The sequence below is a fragment of the Bufo gargarizans genome, chromosome 1 (assembly GCF_014858855.1).
Source record: "Bufo gargarizans isolate SCDJY-AF-19 chromosome 1, ASM1485885v1, whole genome shotgun sequence".
In the NCBI taxonomy this organism is placed as follows: domain Eukaryota; kingdom Metazoa; phylum Chordata; class Amphibia; order Anura; family Bufonidae; genus Bufo; species Bufo gargarizans.
Window position 1 is genome coordinate 107,638,914 of NC_058080.1, and position 17,067 is coordinate 107,655,980.

The window sequence follows — 17,067 nt, forward strand, 5'->3', positions numbered from 1 at the left end:
GTGCTTCCTTAGCAATACACCTATAACAGAGCCATACAGTGCCTTCATAGCAATACCTCCTTAACAGAGCCATACACAGTACTTCCATAGCAATACCTCTGTAACAGAGGCATACAGTGCTTCAATAGCAATACCTCCGTAACAGAGCCATACAGTGCCTTCATAGCAATACCTCCGTAACAGAGCCATACAGTGCTTCCTTAGCAATACACCTATAACAGTGCCATGCACTGCTTCCATTGCAATACCTCCATAACAAAGCCATACAATGCCTCCATAGCAATACCTCCACAAGTGCCATACACTGCTTCCATAGCAATACCTCCATTACAGAGCCATACAGTGCTTTCACAGCAATAAACAACATTAGAGAGCCATACACAGTGCTTCCATAGCAATACACCTGCAGTGTAAGGGAGCATTCACACGACCGTGTTGGTTTTGCGGTCCGTAAATCACAGATCCGTGTGTTCCGTATGTCTTCAGTTATGTTTCAGTTTCAGTTCCGTAAGTCCGTATAATACGGACGTGGTGCTTCCGTGTGTCATCCGTTTTTCACTGTCCGCAAAAAAAAACGGAAGGGTTAAAATGAAATGTCCATTCCTCATCATCGCTAATTCTACCAAGCCAACCATAGTAACCAGGTCTAAGTTGAAATCGCAATGCGATTACTTTAAAGTTATATTAATCGCATTGTGATTTCAACTTAGAGCTGTTTTTCTAATGGGTCAGCTTGCTAGAATTAACACGAATATGGAATATAGCAGTGCTAAGTTAAAATTGCAATGCGATTAATATAACTTGAAGTAATCGCATTGCGATTTCAACTTAGCACTGCTATATTCCATATTCGTTAATTCTAGCAAGCTGACCCATTAGAAACCCAACTCTAAGTTGAAATCGCAATGCGATTACTTTAAGTTATATTAATCACATTGCGATTTCAACGTAATTCTGAAATCCGACAGTACATTCTAGTATGGAGGCGTTCCCATGGTGATGGGGACGCTCCATGAGCACAGAAGTCGGCATGAAATGGGGTTTCCTAGAATGTTTTCAGTCCAGGGGTCCGCAAAAAACGGATGACATACAGATGCATTTCTGTGTGCTATCAGTTTTTCACGGACCCAATGACTTTCTATGGGGCCACGGACCGCGATTTGCGGCCAAGTATAGGACATGTTCTAAAAAAAAAAAGGAACGGACACACGGAACGGACAGCACACGGATGAGAATAAAAGGCATTCCACAATTTTCGCGGACCCATAGAAATGAATGGGTCCGTGCATTGTCCGCCAAAATTGCGGAGCGGACGCCGAACGGACACGGAAGAAAAACACGTTCGTGTGAATGCTCCCTAATACAGTGAATGAAATTTGATAAAATTGATGTGACATGCAGATTCACATGTCAATTGTTTGTATAACTCCATAACAGAGCCATACAGAGTGCCCCCATAGCAATACATGTATAACAAAGCCATACAGTGCCGCTTCCATAGCAATACCTCTGTAACAGAGCCATACACTGCTTTCATTTCAATACCTCCATAACAGAGATATACACAGTGCTTCCAGATCAATACCTGCGTAACAGAGCCATACAGTGCCTCCATTAAAATACCTCTGTAAAAGAGCCAAACAGTTCTTCCATAGAAAAACCCTAATAACAGAGCCATACACTGCTTTCACAGCAATGCCCACATAACTGAGCCATACAGTGCCTCAATAGCAACACCTCCGTAAAAGAGCCATACAATGCTTCCACAGCAATACAGTGCTTCCATAGCAATACCTCCATAAGAACCACAGTGCTTCTATAGCAATACACCTATAACAGAGCCATACAGTGCCTCCATATCAATACCTGCGTAACAAAGCCATACAGTGCCTCCATAGCAATACCTCCATAACAGGGCCATACACTGCTTCCACAGCAATACCCCCATAACAGGGCCATACACTGCTTCCACAGCAATACCCCCATAACAGCCGTACAGTGCTTCCTTAGCAATACACCTATAACAGAGCCTTACAGTGCCTCCATAGCAATACCTGCGTAACAGAGCCATACAGTGCTTCCATAGAAAAACCTCCATTACAGAGCCATACAGTGCTTCTATAGCATACACCAGCAGCGTAATAGTGAGCAAGATCTGATAAAATTGACCTGCCATGCAGATTCACATGTCAATTGTTTGTGTGATTCTTTTTTGTGTGGATTTCACCCGTTGCAATGAAAAAGTGTGATCTGCACAAATCATCATCAAAGCCAGACAAAGACTGCAAGTAAGGCTACTTTCACACTAGCATTCGGCTGTCCGCTCGTGAGCTCCGTTTGAAGGGGCTCACGAGCGGACCCGAACGCTTCCGTCCAGCCCTGATGCAGTCCGAATGGATGCGGATCCGCTCAAACTGCATCAGTCTGGCGGCGTTCAGCCTCCGCACGGACAGCTGAACGCTGCTTGCAGCGTTCGGGTGTCCGCCTGGCCGTGCGGATCCGTCCAGACTTACAATGTAAGTCAATGGGGGCGGATCCGTTTGAAGATGCCACAATATGGCTCAATCTTCAAGCGGATCCGTCCCCCATTGACTTTACATTGAAAGACTGGACGGATCCGTCCGAGGCTATTTTCACACTTAGCTTTTATATGCCAATATAATGCAGACAGATCCGTTCTGAACGGAGCCTCCGTCTGCATTATTATGATCGGATCCGTTCAGAACAGATCCGATCGAACTCTAGTGTGAAAGTAGCCTAAGGCTACTTTTACACGGCCGTTTCTGGGTCCACCTGTGAGATCCGTTTCAAGGCTCTCACAAGCAGCCCCAAATGGATTAGTTTAGCCCCAATGCATTCTGAATTGATGCGGATCCGTTCAGAATGCATCAGTATGGCTCCGTTCCGCTCTGGAGGCGGAGCGGAGCCAAACAGATCCATTTGTAAGTCAATGGGGAAGGATCCATTTACATTGACACAAATATGGTGCAATTGTAAACGGCTCCGTCCCCCATTGACTTTTAATGTAAGTCAGGACGGATCCGTTTGACTTACACTTAGATATTTTTTTTTTTACTAAGTTATGCAGACGGATCCGCACTGAACGGATACCAGCGTTTGCATTTATAGGTTCAGATCAGTCTGTGCAGATACCAGACAGATCCGCACCTAAAGCAGGTGTGAAAATAGCCTCACACATTATTTTGGTGTGGAAATGCACAGAAATCTGTGCCAAAATTATGTTTGTTAACCTACAACCATGTGCTGGTACCCTTACACAACAGAACTGGGAACCAAAGTCTATAATCATCGATAACATCAGTCACACACTTTTGAACCATGGCACATGAGGGGGTCTTCCCCTCGTGGTGCTGCACTCCCAGGCCCAAAAAGCCCCCCAGTGCCAAGATCAAGGGAGCTGTTTGGTTGTTATGGCAGCCTAAAGTCCTCTTAAGTAAAGGTCCACAACCACCAGGCAGTGGATCATCTGGTACTGGTTTGTGGGGCATGGCAGAGTTGAATGGCAGGGACAAGAACTATTGGCGCCTGTACCCTGCCATTTAGCCTCATAGGTTAAAGACCAATAAGCCCAAGACCTATGCAGCAGTGCTAAGGTGCAGGATGGTCACGATGGCATTATCGCAAACTCTTGTCCCAGGGATTGCAACATCACCCGACCAGAGACCCAGTGTGCTGTCGTTCGTGATCACCTGTACCTTGCAGGCAGTTAGCTGTTGGGAGTTTTTATTTTTGCATGTGTTTATGAACAGCACTAGATGCACTATGACAGAGGGGTTGCTGCAGTATTTATTAGGGGCACTATATATATAAAAAAAATGCAGCACTACTGGGGGAGTGGCTATATTGAATATAAAAATTAAAACTATGCCTAAACTATTTAGGCTACTTTCACACTGGACGTTTTGGTTTCATAGATCCGTTCAGGGCTCTCACAAGCGGTCCAAAACGGATCAGTTTGGCCCCAAGGCATTCTGAATGGAAAAGGATCCACTCAGAATGCATCAGTTCAGTCTTCATTCCGCTCTGGAGGCACCTGACGATGCAGAGGCAAGCAGATCCGTCCTGATACACAATTTAAGTCAATTGGGACTGATTAGTTTTCACTGACAATAGAAAACGCATCCTGGTGCAATTTTTAAGTGTCTGATATGTCACCGGCCGCTATGCTACACAGCACGCAATGTCTCAGTTACAGTAAACCCCCATTAACCTCTGGACCAGCAGCAGGGCCTGATGCAGTCATTGTACTCCATTACAGCGGGCCCCACTCACTGCAGTCTTTACGTGTAAGGCTTCTTTCACACTAGCGTTCATGGGTCCGTTCGTGAGCTCCGTTTGAAGGAGCTCACGAGCGGACCCAGACGCCTCCGTCCAGCCCTGATGCAGTCTGAATGGAGCGGATCCGCTCAGACTGCATCAGTCTGGCGGCGTTCAGCCTCCGCTCCGCTCGCCTCCGCACGGACAGGCGGACAGCTGAACGCTGCTTGCAGCGTTCAGCTGTCCGTGCGGATCCGTTCAAACTTACAATGCAAGTCAATGGGAACGGATCCGCAAGATGAGCCCATATGGCTCAATCTTCAAGCGGATCCGTCCCCCATTGACTTTACATTGAAAGTCTGGACGGATCCGCTCAGGCTACTTGCGAACTTAGAAATTTTTCTAAGTTATTAATGCAGACGGATCCGTACTGAACGGAGCCTCCGTCTGCATTAATATGATCGGATCCGATCAAGCGCAAGTGTGAAAGTAGCCTAAAGCCTATTTAATGCTGAAGCAGTGGCTCTGGCTTGCTCAACCAGCATAATTGTCTGTAGTACTCCCTATCAAAGCAGCAGGCAGACTAACTTACTCATTCGGACATTCTCCTCCCACTTCATTAATAAATCTGGCGGAATAGGAGCGTGACTGATGTTACGCTGCCGGCCGCTTTGATAGCAAGTACTACCACAGACGATTATGCTAGGTGATCAAACCAGGGCCACTGCTTGAGCATTAAATAGACATTACATGTGAAGACTGCTGTGAGCAGGGGCCCGGTGTAATGGGGTCACTATTCACACATTAAAAATGCAATACTGTAACATAGGCCGATGAAGGGGGACTAGCATAAGATGCTTCAAACGATCATCCACAGACCACCATTAGTTCAAAACCCACCAGAAGCTCACCTTTTGGACCAAAATATTTCTCCTCAAAAACCTAGGTAAGTCTTATAAAGCGAAAAATTATTTACTCTTCAACCAAAGCCAGAAGTGGAGTCAGCCTTTATATTCCCAGTTCCTTTTGAACCCACTTCTGACTGGCTGAAGAAACATGTTCCAAATCCTTTTGTGAACTTACCTCAAGGAATGTTGTATATAATCCCACCATAAAGAAAATGAATACGCCCAAGTGTAATTATATATAATTTTATTACAAAAACAAAGGTTGCTAAAAAAGTTAGAAAAAAGTACAATGCACCAGGTCTAAAGTATATAGGGTCTCATAACTAACATTGGGCTCCCCTTAGAATCCATTAAATATGCAGAAACATCCCACATAAGAAGCTTTAAACTCTAACAGCCCTCCAGCTACTCCTTATATTAAAATATAGGTTTTCCCTAAAGAATCACATTACCTATACACAAGTCTGTACAGTTTTTATAACCAGGCTAACAAAATGAGCTGCACTCGAGTTCACATTCTTAGCAAAAAAACAAAAACAAAACAAAGCTTTAACACAATTTATACATCAGGCAAAGCATTCACTCATCATCGTCATCATCTTCCTCCTCGTCTTCCTCTTCATCTTCTTCCTCCTCGTCGTCATCATCATCATCTTCAGGCTCTGGCTTCTTTTTGGATACTGCTGCCCTTCCAGTAACTTTCTTGCCGGCATCACTGTTGCCTTTTGCCCGATATGCAGCAACATCCTACAACAGGAGATTAAGTAATGTAATAAAGCTCGAGACAAGCAAGTGTTCCTCCAGAGAGGACACTGCACAAGGTGTATACCGCTGGCTCTCTGGACAACTGTATATTACTAGCAAACCAGTTAAAAACCTGTCATAACATAGACAGACACCCACCTTCTCATATTTCTCTTTTAGTTTTCCAGCTTTTTGCTCAAATGGCTGCTTGTCCTTTGGCGTCTGTTCAGACCACAACTCTCCCAATTTCTTAGCTGTATCACCGATTGACAGGCCGGGAGTCTCAGTCTTGATCTGGGGTCGATGCTCCGAGCAGAAGAGGAAGAAGGCTGAGCTACAAGGCAGTAAAGATGAAAAATTAGATAATCCACAGAGCATACATGTATACCTACACCCCTTTAGGACAGTTACTAGCATTCACCCAGCAGCAGTGACAGGTAAGTGATCACCGAGCAGAATTTTCTACCAACCACCCATCTGTAATAGCGCAGTAACTGAGGGTAGGATGCTGTAGGAGATACATACGGGGGACGTTTTGGTGCATTGGGATCCTTCTTCTTCTTGCCCCCCTTCTTTAATTCATTTTTCGGTGGCACGTAGTTCTTCATCTCCCTCTCATATCGGACTTTGTCACCTTTTGCCATATCTTCAAACTTGCCCTTTTCCTTGGCAGACATAGTCTAAAAAAAAACAAGAAATCATGAGAATGGCGTCCACCTCGCATGGAGAGCAGCAGTAACAGGCAGGGCCTGGAGACTCACCTTCCACCTCTCTGAGCATTTCTTAGAGAACTCAGCGAAGTTGACGGAGGAGTCCGGGTGTTTCTTCTTGTGCTCTTCCCTACACGTCTGCACGAAGTAGGCATAGGAGGACATCTTCCCCCGAGGCTTATTAGGATCTCCTTTACCCATGTTGTACCTAGAAGAAAAGGGACGCCACAAATCAGCAAGAGAACGCAAAACCCGGGAAAATAACAAGGCGGGATGAGGGAGGAGCCGGCACTAGGAAGTTACTGGCATGGGCGTGGCCAACGCCGCACATGCGCGCACGGACCGCTGGCTTCCCGCCCAAATCGCAACTACGCTTCGCCATTCAACTGATCAAAGCGGCCACCGTGTTCCAGGCCGGAAAGGGTTACACACGGCCAAAGCAGCAGACGCACGGGCCAGCGCGTAACGGCGGACACGTGACCGCCCCTCCCTTCTCGGGACATGACCTAATACCTCGCGGCCCACACACGACGAAGATGACTCCACACCGTCGGCCGCCATTATCCCCTTAGAGCGCGTCAGGGAGGCCCGGGACGAGACGCCCCACATAGGGACGTAGCCTCCCAGCAGCGTCACCGAGCCTCGGGCACAGCAGTACGACTACGTGATATTAAAAAACCGCAGCAGCGAAAACACCGCATAGACGTCATTTCTCAAGTCATTCAGTCAGAAAACGTAGAACGCCGCCAAATAACGAAACCACAAAAAGTTACAATAACAGCGAGTCACATGACCAGAAACAACGATAAAATAAAGTTACGGCATAAACAGGTTCTCAGTGTAAAAGATTACCAGAGGATAAAGCGCGCCAACTTACCTGAGCTGTGATGCAGTAGAGGGTGACTGCTCCGGGTGTGTTCCTGCACTGAAATGCTTTAACTGAGACGCAATACAGCCTCTTGTTTTCCACACTTGTACCTCTCACACCAACCTGATTAGCACAGCAATCACACCCACCCCTGCGCGCTGATTGGACTAATGGCTCTTCTCGGAAGCAAATCGGATACGCCCCTCAAACGCCATTCGTTGAGCGTGTTTACTGCGTCATCGGGAGGGTTGGGCTTTAGGCATAGCATGTTTCTTCCTAATCCCGCCTACATCCCTTCGCTGGAGGAGGAGCAGAAACGGCCAAGTCTCCTCTAGTTAAAACCGGTTAAAGAGAGCCGGGGGGTGGGCTACCTTCATCTGATTGGTTCTGCTTAGTGGTTTAAAAATTCGCGGGTCCAGCGCTGATTGGACCCTGTGGCGTAGCTGCTCTGTGATTGGCTGTCGCGGGTTCAGCCGCGCTTTTCGAAAATCTACAAACGATAAAAGCTGTGGAGAAACAAAGAGCGTGCGCTCCGGCTCGGCGCCTCCTGCCCATTGTACTGATGTCTGTGTTATCACGGAGCTCCCCGTCCATTTATAGTAGTGAATACGTGCATTATATGGCGCTCTCTCACATGTCGTATTCAGCTTCTTATAAGTGGGATATAAATGAACCAGAGGCGCCTTGTCCTCAGACACAAGGCATGGTTTATAGGGTGACTGAAATCCGTGGTCATGTCCTGGCATTCACTGAGCAGACTACCACATATATGGACAGAATCATAGTTCCCTATGCCATGAAGGCACCATACCCTGTGTACCAGGCTGGCACTATTATTTCCATGGTGCAGGGGCCCCTGACATACAAGGTCCCTATTACCGTGCAGGCTGCAACCATAAGGGCACAGTATAGGCACATGGTGCGGCTTTGTTGCAGAGAAAGGTGCACATAAATCTGCACAATGTATCAAAGGTTTTGGTGCAGATTTTCTGCGTATTTGAACAACCCCATTGAAGTCTATGGGGAGCTCACATCCCATCAGTATGCACTGCGCAATTTACAATCCGCACAGCAGTTCCATTTCTGCAAGTACAAAAAGGAGATGTGCTATTCCCTGATGCAAGCAGAACATACACAATGAGGGGGGATCCTTTACGATCCTTTTAATGTCATTTTAGGTTTTAGTTTTTTTCTGGAGTGTGAGCAGTGTGGCTACGACGCTTAAAAATGTCACATATTATAAATACACCATAAGGGCTCATGCACGTGGCCGTTACCGTTTTTTAGGTCCTCAAATTGACGATCTGGCTTTCTGCATTTTGCGGAAGGGAATGTCCTGCCCTCTTTTGCAGCCCCATTGAAGTGAATAAGTCTGTATCTGGCCCGCAAAAAATGCAGAACAGCTGCGGAACAAAAAGACGTTTGTGTGCATGAGCCCTAAGAATGATTCCATTGCTGAAACAGCCCTACTTTTCAAAATGGCGTAGCTCAAAATAGTACATCTTAGGCCCATCTCTTTCATATAAAGCACCACCCCATTGTTAAACATGTCAGAAAAAGAGTGTAGAAACCGTAAATGTTCTAGTTTTTGGGCTAGGGCTACACGTCGACACAGCTGTTGCGGACAGGATCGCAGAGCGGCAGTGATCCCAAAGACATAAATGGTATTGCCGCGATAGTCACAAGAAATCCAACACAGCTGTATTTCTTGCAACGGCCGCAGTAATCTGATTTATGTCTATGGGATCACCGCTAAGGCCTCTTGCACACAAGGGGGTAATGCGGGCCGTAATGCACAAACACCCACCATGTTCTATCTTTTTTGCGGAACTTAAATAAGGGACGAAACCACACGGAAGCACTTTGTAGGGTTCCGTTCCGCATCTCCGGATTTGCGGACCCATTGAAGTGAATGGGCCCGCATCCGTGATGCGGAATGCACACAGAACGGTGCCCGTGTATTGCGGATTCTCAATACGGCCACGGGGCGCACACATTAGTGTGCAATAAGCCTAACCCTTATTCACACATCAGTGATGCAAACCAAAACCAGGATTGGAGCCTCCACAGACATAATGTATAAGGCCCCCTGCACACGAACATGTGCACCCCGTGGTCGTGCTGCGGGCCGCAATGCACGATCACAGTCCGTGGGGCAGCCACAGCGGATCGTGGACCCATTCACTTGAATGGGTCCACGATCCGGCCATTCCGCAAAAAGATAGGACATGTTCTATCTTTTTGCGGAACGGAAGTACGGGACAAAACCCTGCGGAAGCACTCTGTAGTGCTTCCGTTCCGCACCATTCCGCATCTCCGGATTTGCGGACCCATTCAAGTGAATGGGTCCGCATCTGTGATGCGGAATGCCCACAGAACGGCACCCGTGTATTGCGGATCCGCAAATGCGGTGCACACGTTCGTGTGCAGGGGGCCTAAGAGAAAGATCTGCTTCTGTTCTGTGTTTAGAGCCGCACCTGGTTTTGGCTCAAAATCACTGACCAAACACTGACATGTGAAGGAAGCACTACTATGTGATCCTGGGCATGACAACTGTTGCGCGGCCAGTGTAGCCAAGCCTTAGGCCTCTTTAACACAAGCGTTACGGATTCTCTCAGGGTCTGTTCAGGAAACAAACTGATGGTTTTGCACTCAAGTTCAGTCCGTTTTGTCAGCGATTGCGTTCAGCGTTTTATTTTTTTCTGTGCAGGTGCAATCAGTTTTTGATGTGTTTTAAATGTGCGTGAAAAAACCCCGAAGAATAACAATCTACATCTCCTAGCAGCCATCAGTGAAAAACTCATTGCATCCAGATGCAATCCGTTTTTTACTGAAGCCCCGTTCACTTCTATGAAACCAGAGCATATAGAACATGCTGTGAGTTTTACTGAATGCAGAAATGATGCGTTAAAAGTAACACTCGTGCACAGAGCCATTGAAATGAATGGGTCAGGATTAGGCTACTTTCACACTAGCGTTTGATCGGATCCGTTCTGAACGGATCCGATCATATTAATGCAGACGGAGGCTCCGTTCAGTACGGATCCGTCTGCATTAATAACTTAGAAAAAATTCTAAGTGTGAAAGCAGCCTGAGCGGATCCGTTCAGACTTTCAATGTAAAGTCAATGGGGGACGGATCCGCTTGAAGATTGAGCCATATGGTGACATCTTCAAGCGGATCCGTTCCCATTGACTTACATTGTAAGTCTGAACGGATCCGCACGGCCAGGCGGACACCCGAACGCTGCAAGCAGCGTTCAGCTGTCCGTGCGGAGGCGAGCGGAGCGGAGGCTGAACGCCGCCAGACTGATGCAGTCTGAGCGGATCCACTCCATTCAGACTGCATCAGGGCTGGACGGAGGCGTCTGGGTCCGCTCGTGAGCTCCTTCAAACGGAGCTCACGAACGGACCCATGAACGCTAGTGTGAAAGTAGCCTTAGGGATGATCGTACTTGGGTTTTCCAATTTGGCGTACAGGGTTGGAGATATCTAAAAATTCCATTATGAATTCTGCTACCACGGACCATAAGTTATGGTCCGTGGTAGCGAAATCCATAACAGAATTTACTTCCCTAGTCAGGATTTAGAACAAATGCTGTACGTTTGCTTCATGCATCGCCCCCTGACCTTAGGCTTCTTTCACACAAGCGAGTTTTCCATTAGGGTGCAATGCGTGAAGCAAACGCATAGTATCCGGACTGAAAACGCACTTCCCCCCCCCCCCCACAAAGTGAGGAGAAAATGTCAGTGCGTCTTATGGGACGAATACTAATGCTTTTATTATGGAAGCGCTCAGAGAGAACCAGAAAGTGGTGAATGCAGCGCTCCCCAGGCAGTGTACTCACCTCTTCCTGATCCTCGGCCGCTAACTGCGCTGTGACTATGCACATCGTGAGGATTTGTCGGGTCACAGCATAGCGCACGGCAGGCTGAACTAGAAGAGTGTCGATGTAAGGCGCGGCAGCTGTGTCCAGTGCAGGAGAGGTAAATTAATCATTTTTTAATGTCTGCTCTGAACCTGGAGGTCTGATCTGAGGTCTGCTTGGGGGGGTCATTCACATCAGGCTCTGATCTGAGGTCTGCTTGGGGGTTATTCACATCGGGCTCGGATCTGAGCTCTGCTTGGGGCATCATTCACATTGGGCTCTGATCTGAGGTCTGCTTGGGGGAGTCATTCACATCAGGCTCTCATCTGAGCTCTGCTTGGGGGTTATTCACATCAGGCTCTGATCTGAGGTCTGCTTCGGGGTTATTCACATCAGGCTCTGATCTGAGGTCTGTTTGGGGGGGTCATTCACATCAGGCTCTGATCTGAGGTCTGCTTGGGGGCATCATTCACATTGGGGCTCTGATCTGAGGTCTCCTTGGGGGTCATATTCACATTGAAAGTCAGATCTGAGGTCTTCTTGGGGGTCATTTATATTGGGGGTCTGAATGAGGGGTTCTTATTCATATTGGAGCTGAGGTCTGATCGGGGGTCTTATGAACATTGGGGTCTAAGCTGAGATCTGATTAAGAATTGGGGTCTGATTAACATAGGGGGTCTGATTGGGGCTCTGAGCTTAGGTCTGATGAAAAATATCAATTCTAGATTGACACGTCATGGCTGAAGTCAGCAGATCAGGTGACCGTGCCATAATCTCTGTTATATATTCCTGGACAACCCCTTTAAGGCTCCATTCAGACGTCCGTAACGTGTTTTGTGGATCCGCAAAACACGGACAGAGGCAATGTGCGTTCGGCATTTTGCGGACCGCACATTGCCGGCACTAATAGAATATGCCTATTCTTGTCTGCAATTGCGGACAAGAATAGGACATGTTTTATTTTTTTCGGGAACGGAATTGCGGACCCAGAAGTGCGGGTCCGCAATTCCCATAGAAATGAATGGGTCCGCAATTCCGTTCCGCAAAATGCAGAAGGAAATTGCGGACATGTGAATGGGGCCTAAGGCTGGGTTTACATGGCATCAGGCATCCACTCCGTTTTGTGATGTGAATTATTCTTTCATAACATTTATGGAAGTTTGACATTTGGAATTCATTTATTACTATGCAGACGACTGAAAATGACCCCTGGTCCAGAAATCCCCAGTTTATCTTGTCTGAAGTCCAAAGTGACCTCTCCAGCAATGACTAGATGCCCTCAGACTCAAAGTCAGGGGCAAAGCATGGCACTTGAGAGCGGCAAGTTTTCCATTGTCTACTAACACTAGCCCTGCGGAGTATGGCCTAAACCAACTTGTGGCCCTCCAGCTGTTGCAAAACTACAACTCCCAGAATGCCCGGACAGCCTACAGCTATCATCCTACAGCATGGCATGGTGGGAGTTGTAGTTTTACAACAGCCGTAGGTTGAGCGTCCCTGGCCTAAACCACTCTGGTCACCAAGGTGGAATACCATGTGGAGAGTGCCTGGTAGACTGTGCCATAAGGTCCTAACCTGTGACCTAGACACCATGCCTGGACATTTCTTGTAATGAAATTGTGAGAGTATTGGGGGTAGTGGTAGAAGCAGAAGGGAGATCAGTGGAGCTTACAATGCAGCAAATGGCATTCTCCTGCAGGAGCTCTCCTTCCATCCACCATGTATCATCCCAGCATTAGTTTATGTGTTGCAGAAGGAAAATGTCATATTTTAGTTCAGAAATCTGGCCCAGATTCTAGTAAAGATGTTTGCAAACTCTGGGAATGCCTCCAATGTGGACTCCCGGCTGCTTTTCCTGTTTCTTTGTTCGCCACTCCTCCCCCAGGCTTGTGTTACTCTATTCATTGACTTACGATTGTGTAAACTGAAACCCGGCACATTTCCTGCTCACTCATGTCCACAGACACAAGGAGGGAGTTGGCCTAATGCAAGTCATTCCTGTTACTGCTACTAAGAAATCCTCCCGTCTTTCAGAGGAGTGAAAAACTCCACTGTTTTATGAATTCAACTCCATTACTGTCCTTATGTAGAAGGGAGACAAACCTGTATCTACACGTAGAAGATGTGGAACAAGCTCAGACAATGGGGGTTAACATTTGGAAAGCTTGGTCTTCCTCATCTCTGGGATATGTTTCTTTCATTTTCTTAAAAAGCATACATCTCTACAATTATTTATTGTATCTTTATAGTTCATTAATAATTATAAGTATTAGACAAGTTTTGTTCTATGGCACGTGTCTTAATACACAATAGACTAAAGTTGGCCAAATAATTTCCAACATGATAAGTTCACAATGTAATATTTATATGGGTGGCCGGAGAAGTCCCTCAATAGGGAATCCCTCCCTATGAGGACCCGAGCTATCAGATAAGTATGGTATATCCTGTGCCATTAACCTCTAGGTCAGGAACTGGGCAGAGGATGTGCTGGAACTCTGGAATACATGTGCTTCTGCACATCTGCTCCCTGAGAACCACATTCCTCACATATAGGGCTTCCCTGTGCTCGGCTGGATTACCTTTATACATTATTTCCTCTGTCTAGTCTATTGAACAATACTACTTCTAGTTACTGGATTTCTTGAGAAAGTTAGTTGATCAGGGAGTTATTTTGATTGACAGATTTGGAGTCAGAAAGGACTTTTTCTCCCTAAGATGTGAAACATTGGCTTCTACCTCATGGCATGGAGGGAAGGGGGGGGGGGTTCACCTTCCTCAGAATCAACACTGCAGGATAGTAGGCTGAAGTAGATGGGTGTATATTTGGGTGTACGTATCTTGTATTGACCCTATCTTATATATATATATATATATATATATATATATATAATACTAGCAGGAGGACCCGACTTTGCACAGGTATATATCTAATGTTTGTGTATGTCATTAAAAGATATCGACCGTATCCCCCATATCAGTGACTTCTACAGCACCCCGCCCCTTAACACTAACCCCCTTTCCCCGACAGTGCCCTGCCTCCTTAAGGCTACTTTCACACTAGCGTTCGATCGGATCCGTTCTGAACGGATCCGATCGTAATAATGCAGACGGAGGCTCCGTTCAGAACGGATCCGTCTGCATTATATTAGCAAAAAAAAGCTAAGTGTGAAAATAGCCTGGGACGGATCCGTCCAGACTTTCAATGTAAAGTCAATGGGGGACGGATCCGCTTGAAGATTGAGCCATATTGTGGCATCTTCAAACGGATCCGTCCCCATTGACTTACATTGTAAGTCTGGACGGATCCGCACGCCTCCGCATGGCCAGGCGGACACCCGAACGCTGCAAGCAGCGTTCAGCTGTCCGCCTGTCCGTGCGGAGGCGAGCGGAGCGGAGGCTGAACGCCGCCAGACTGATGCAGTCTGAGCGGATCCGCTCCATTCAGACTGCATCAGGGCTGGACGGCTGCGTTCGGGTCCGCTCGTGAGCCCCTTCAAACGGAGCTCACGAGCGGACCGACGAACGCTAGTGTGAAAGCAGCCTAAATCGTGACCTCCACAGCAGCCCACACCATTTATCTATCTATCTATCTATCTAGCGTCTATCTATGTAGTGTCTATCTATCTATCTATCTAGTGTCTATCTATCTAGTGTCTATCTATCTAGTGTCTATCTAGTGTCTATCTATCTAGTATCTATCTATCTAGTGTCTATCTATCTATTATCTATCTATCTAGTGTCTATCTAGTGTCTATCTATCTAGTGTCTATCTATCTATCTATCTATCTATCTATCTATCTATCTATCTAGTGTCTATCTATCTATTATCTATATATTTAGTGTCTATCTATCTAGTGTCTATCTATCTATCTAGTGTCTATCTATCTATCTATCTATCTATCTATCTATCTAGTGTCTATCTATCTAGTGTCTATCTATCTATTATCTATATATCTAGTGTCTATCTATCTAGTGTCTATCTATCTATCGTCTATCTATCTAGTATCAAATCAAATAAGCTTTATTGGAAGGACTTAATACATTTTAGCATTGCCAAAGCAAGTGGGAAATAATTGGGTAGGGTTGGGGGATGGGGACATATACATGGTGGGGGTATAGGAGTCCATGGTATATCAGGCTCCTCTCAGTCTATGGCAGGCAGTAATATATTGTGCTGCTGTGGCCGCTGTGTTCTCCTCTTTCACCAGCAGTATGTAGAGTCTCTCTTCCTCCTCCATGGAGATGAAGTCTGGGCAGAGATCAGACAGTCTCCTGAAGTGAGTCTCCCTCATTGCTGGGTATTTGGGGCACCGCAGCAGGAAATGAGCCTCCTCCTCCACGGCCTCCTGGTCGCACTGCTGGCACAGTCTGCTCTCCCTGGGCATGTACCTCTGTCGGTGACGCCCGATTCAATGAGCAGGCTGTGGGCGCTCAGTCTGAGTCTATCTATCTATCTATCTATCTATCTATCTATCTAGTGTCTATCTATCTTTCTATCTATCTAGCTATCTATCTAGTGTCCATCTATCTATCTAGTGTCTATCTAGTGTCTATCTAGTGTCTAGTGTCTATCGATCTAGTGTCTATCTATTATCTATCTATCTAGCTGTCCGCCTGTCCGTGCGGAGGCGAGCGGAGCGGAGGCTGAACGCCGCCAGACTGATGCAGTCTGAGCGGATCCGCTCCATTCAGACTGCATCAGGGCTGGACGGCTGCGTTCGGGTCCGCTCGTGAGCCCCTTCAAACGGAGCTCACGAACGGACACCCGAACGCTAGTGTGAAAGCAGCCTAAATCGTGACCTCCACAGCAGCCCACACCATTTATCTATCTATCTATCTAGCGTCTATCTATGTAGTGTCTATCTATCTATCTATCTATCTATCTAGTGTCTATCTATCTAGTGTCTATCTATCTAGTGTCTATCTAGTGTCTATCTATCTAGTATCTATCTATCTAGTGTCTATCTATCTAGTGTCTATCTATCTAGTGTCTATCTATCTATCTATCTAGTGTCTATCTATCTATTATCTATATATTTAGTGTCTATCTATCTAGTGTCTATCTATCTATCTAGTGTCTATCTATCTAGTGTCTATCTATCTATCTATCTATCTAGTGTCTATCTATCTAGTGTCTATCTATCTATTATCTATATATCTAGTGTCTATCTATCTAGTGTCTATCTATCTATCGTCTATCTATCTAGTATCAAATCAAATAAGCTTTATTGGAAGGACTTAATACATTTTAGCATTGCCAAAGCAAGTGGGAAATAATTGGGTAGGGTTGGGGGATGGGGACATATACATGGTGGGGGTATAGGAGTCCATGGTATATCAGGCTCCTCTCAGTCTATGGCAGGCAGTAATATATTGTGCTGCTGTGGCCGCTGTGTTCTCCTCTTTCACCAGCAGTATGTAGAGTCTCTCTTCCTCCTCCATGGAGATGAAGTCTGGGCAGAGATCAGACAGTCTCCTGAAGTGAGTCTCCCTCATTGCTGGGTATTTGGGGCACCGCAGCAGGAAATGAGCCTCCTCCTCCACGGCCTCCTGGTCGCACTGCTGGCACAGTCTGCTCTCCCTGGGCATGTACCTCTGTCGGTGACGCCCGATTCAATGAGCAGGCTTTGGGCGCTCAGTCTGAGTCTATCTATCTATCTAGTGTCTATCTATCTTTCTATCTATCTAGCT

The 17,067-nt window shown here is 46.5% G+C and overlaps 1 protein-coding gene across 1 annotated transcript; it reads right to left on the reverse strand.

The window, feature by feature from the left end:
• Positions 1-5,413: 5,413 nt before the first annotated feature.
• HMGB2 (high mobility group box 2) lies at positions 5,414-7,667 on the reverse strand. The gene is made up of 5 exons (XM_044286720.1): positions 7,518-7,667; positions 6,692-6,848; positions 6,456-6,610; positions 6,090-6,264; positions 5,414-5,933 (listed from the first exon to the last, which is right to left on the reverse strand). The coding sequence occupies exons 2-5, from the start codon at positions 6,839-6,841 to the stop codon at positions 5,766-5,768; spliced, it is 648 nt and encodes a 215-aa protein (XP_044142655.1). The 5' UTR covers positions 6,842-6,848; positions 7,518-7,667; the 3' UTR covers positions 5,414-5,765.
• Positions 7,668-17,067: the final 9,400 nt, after the last annotated feature.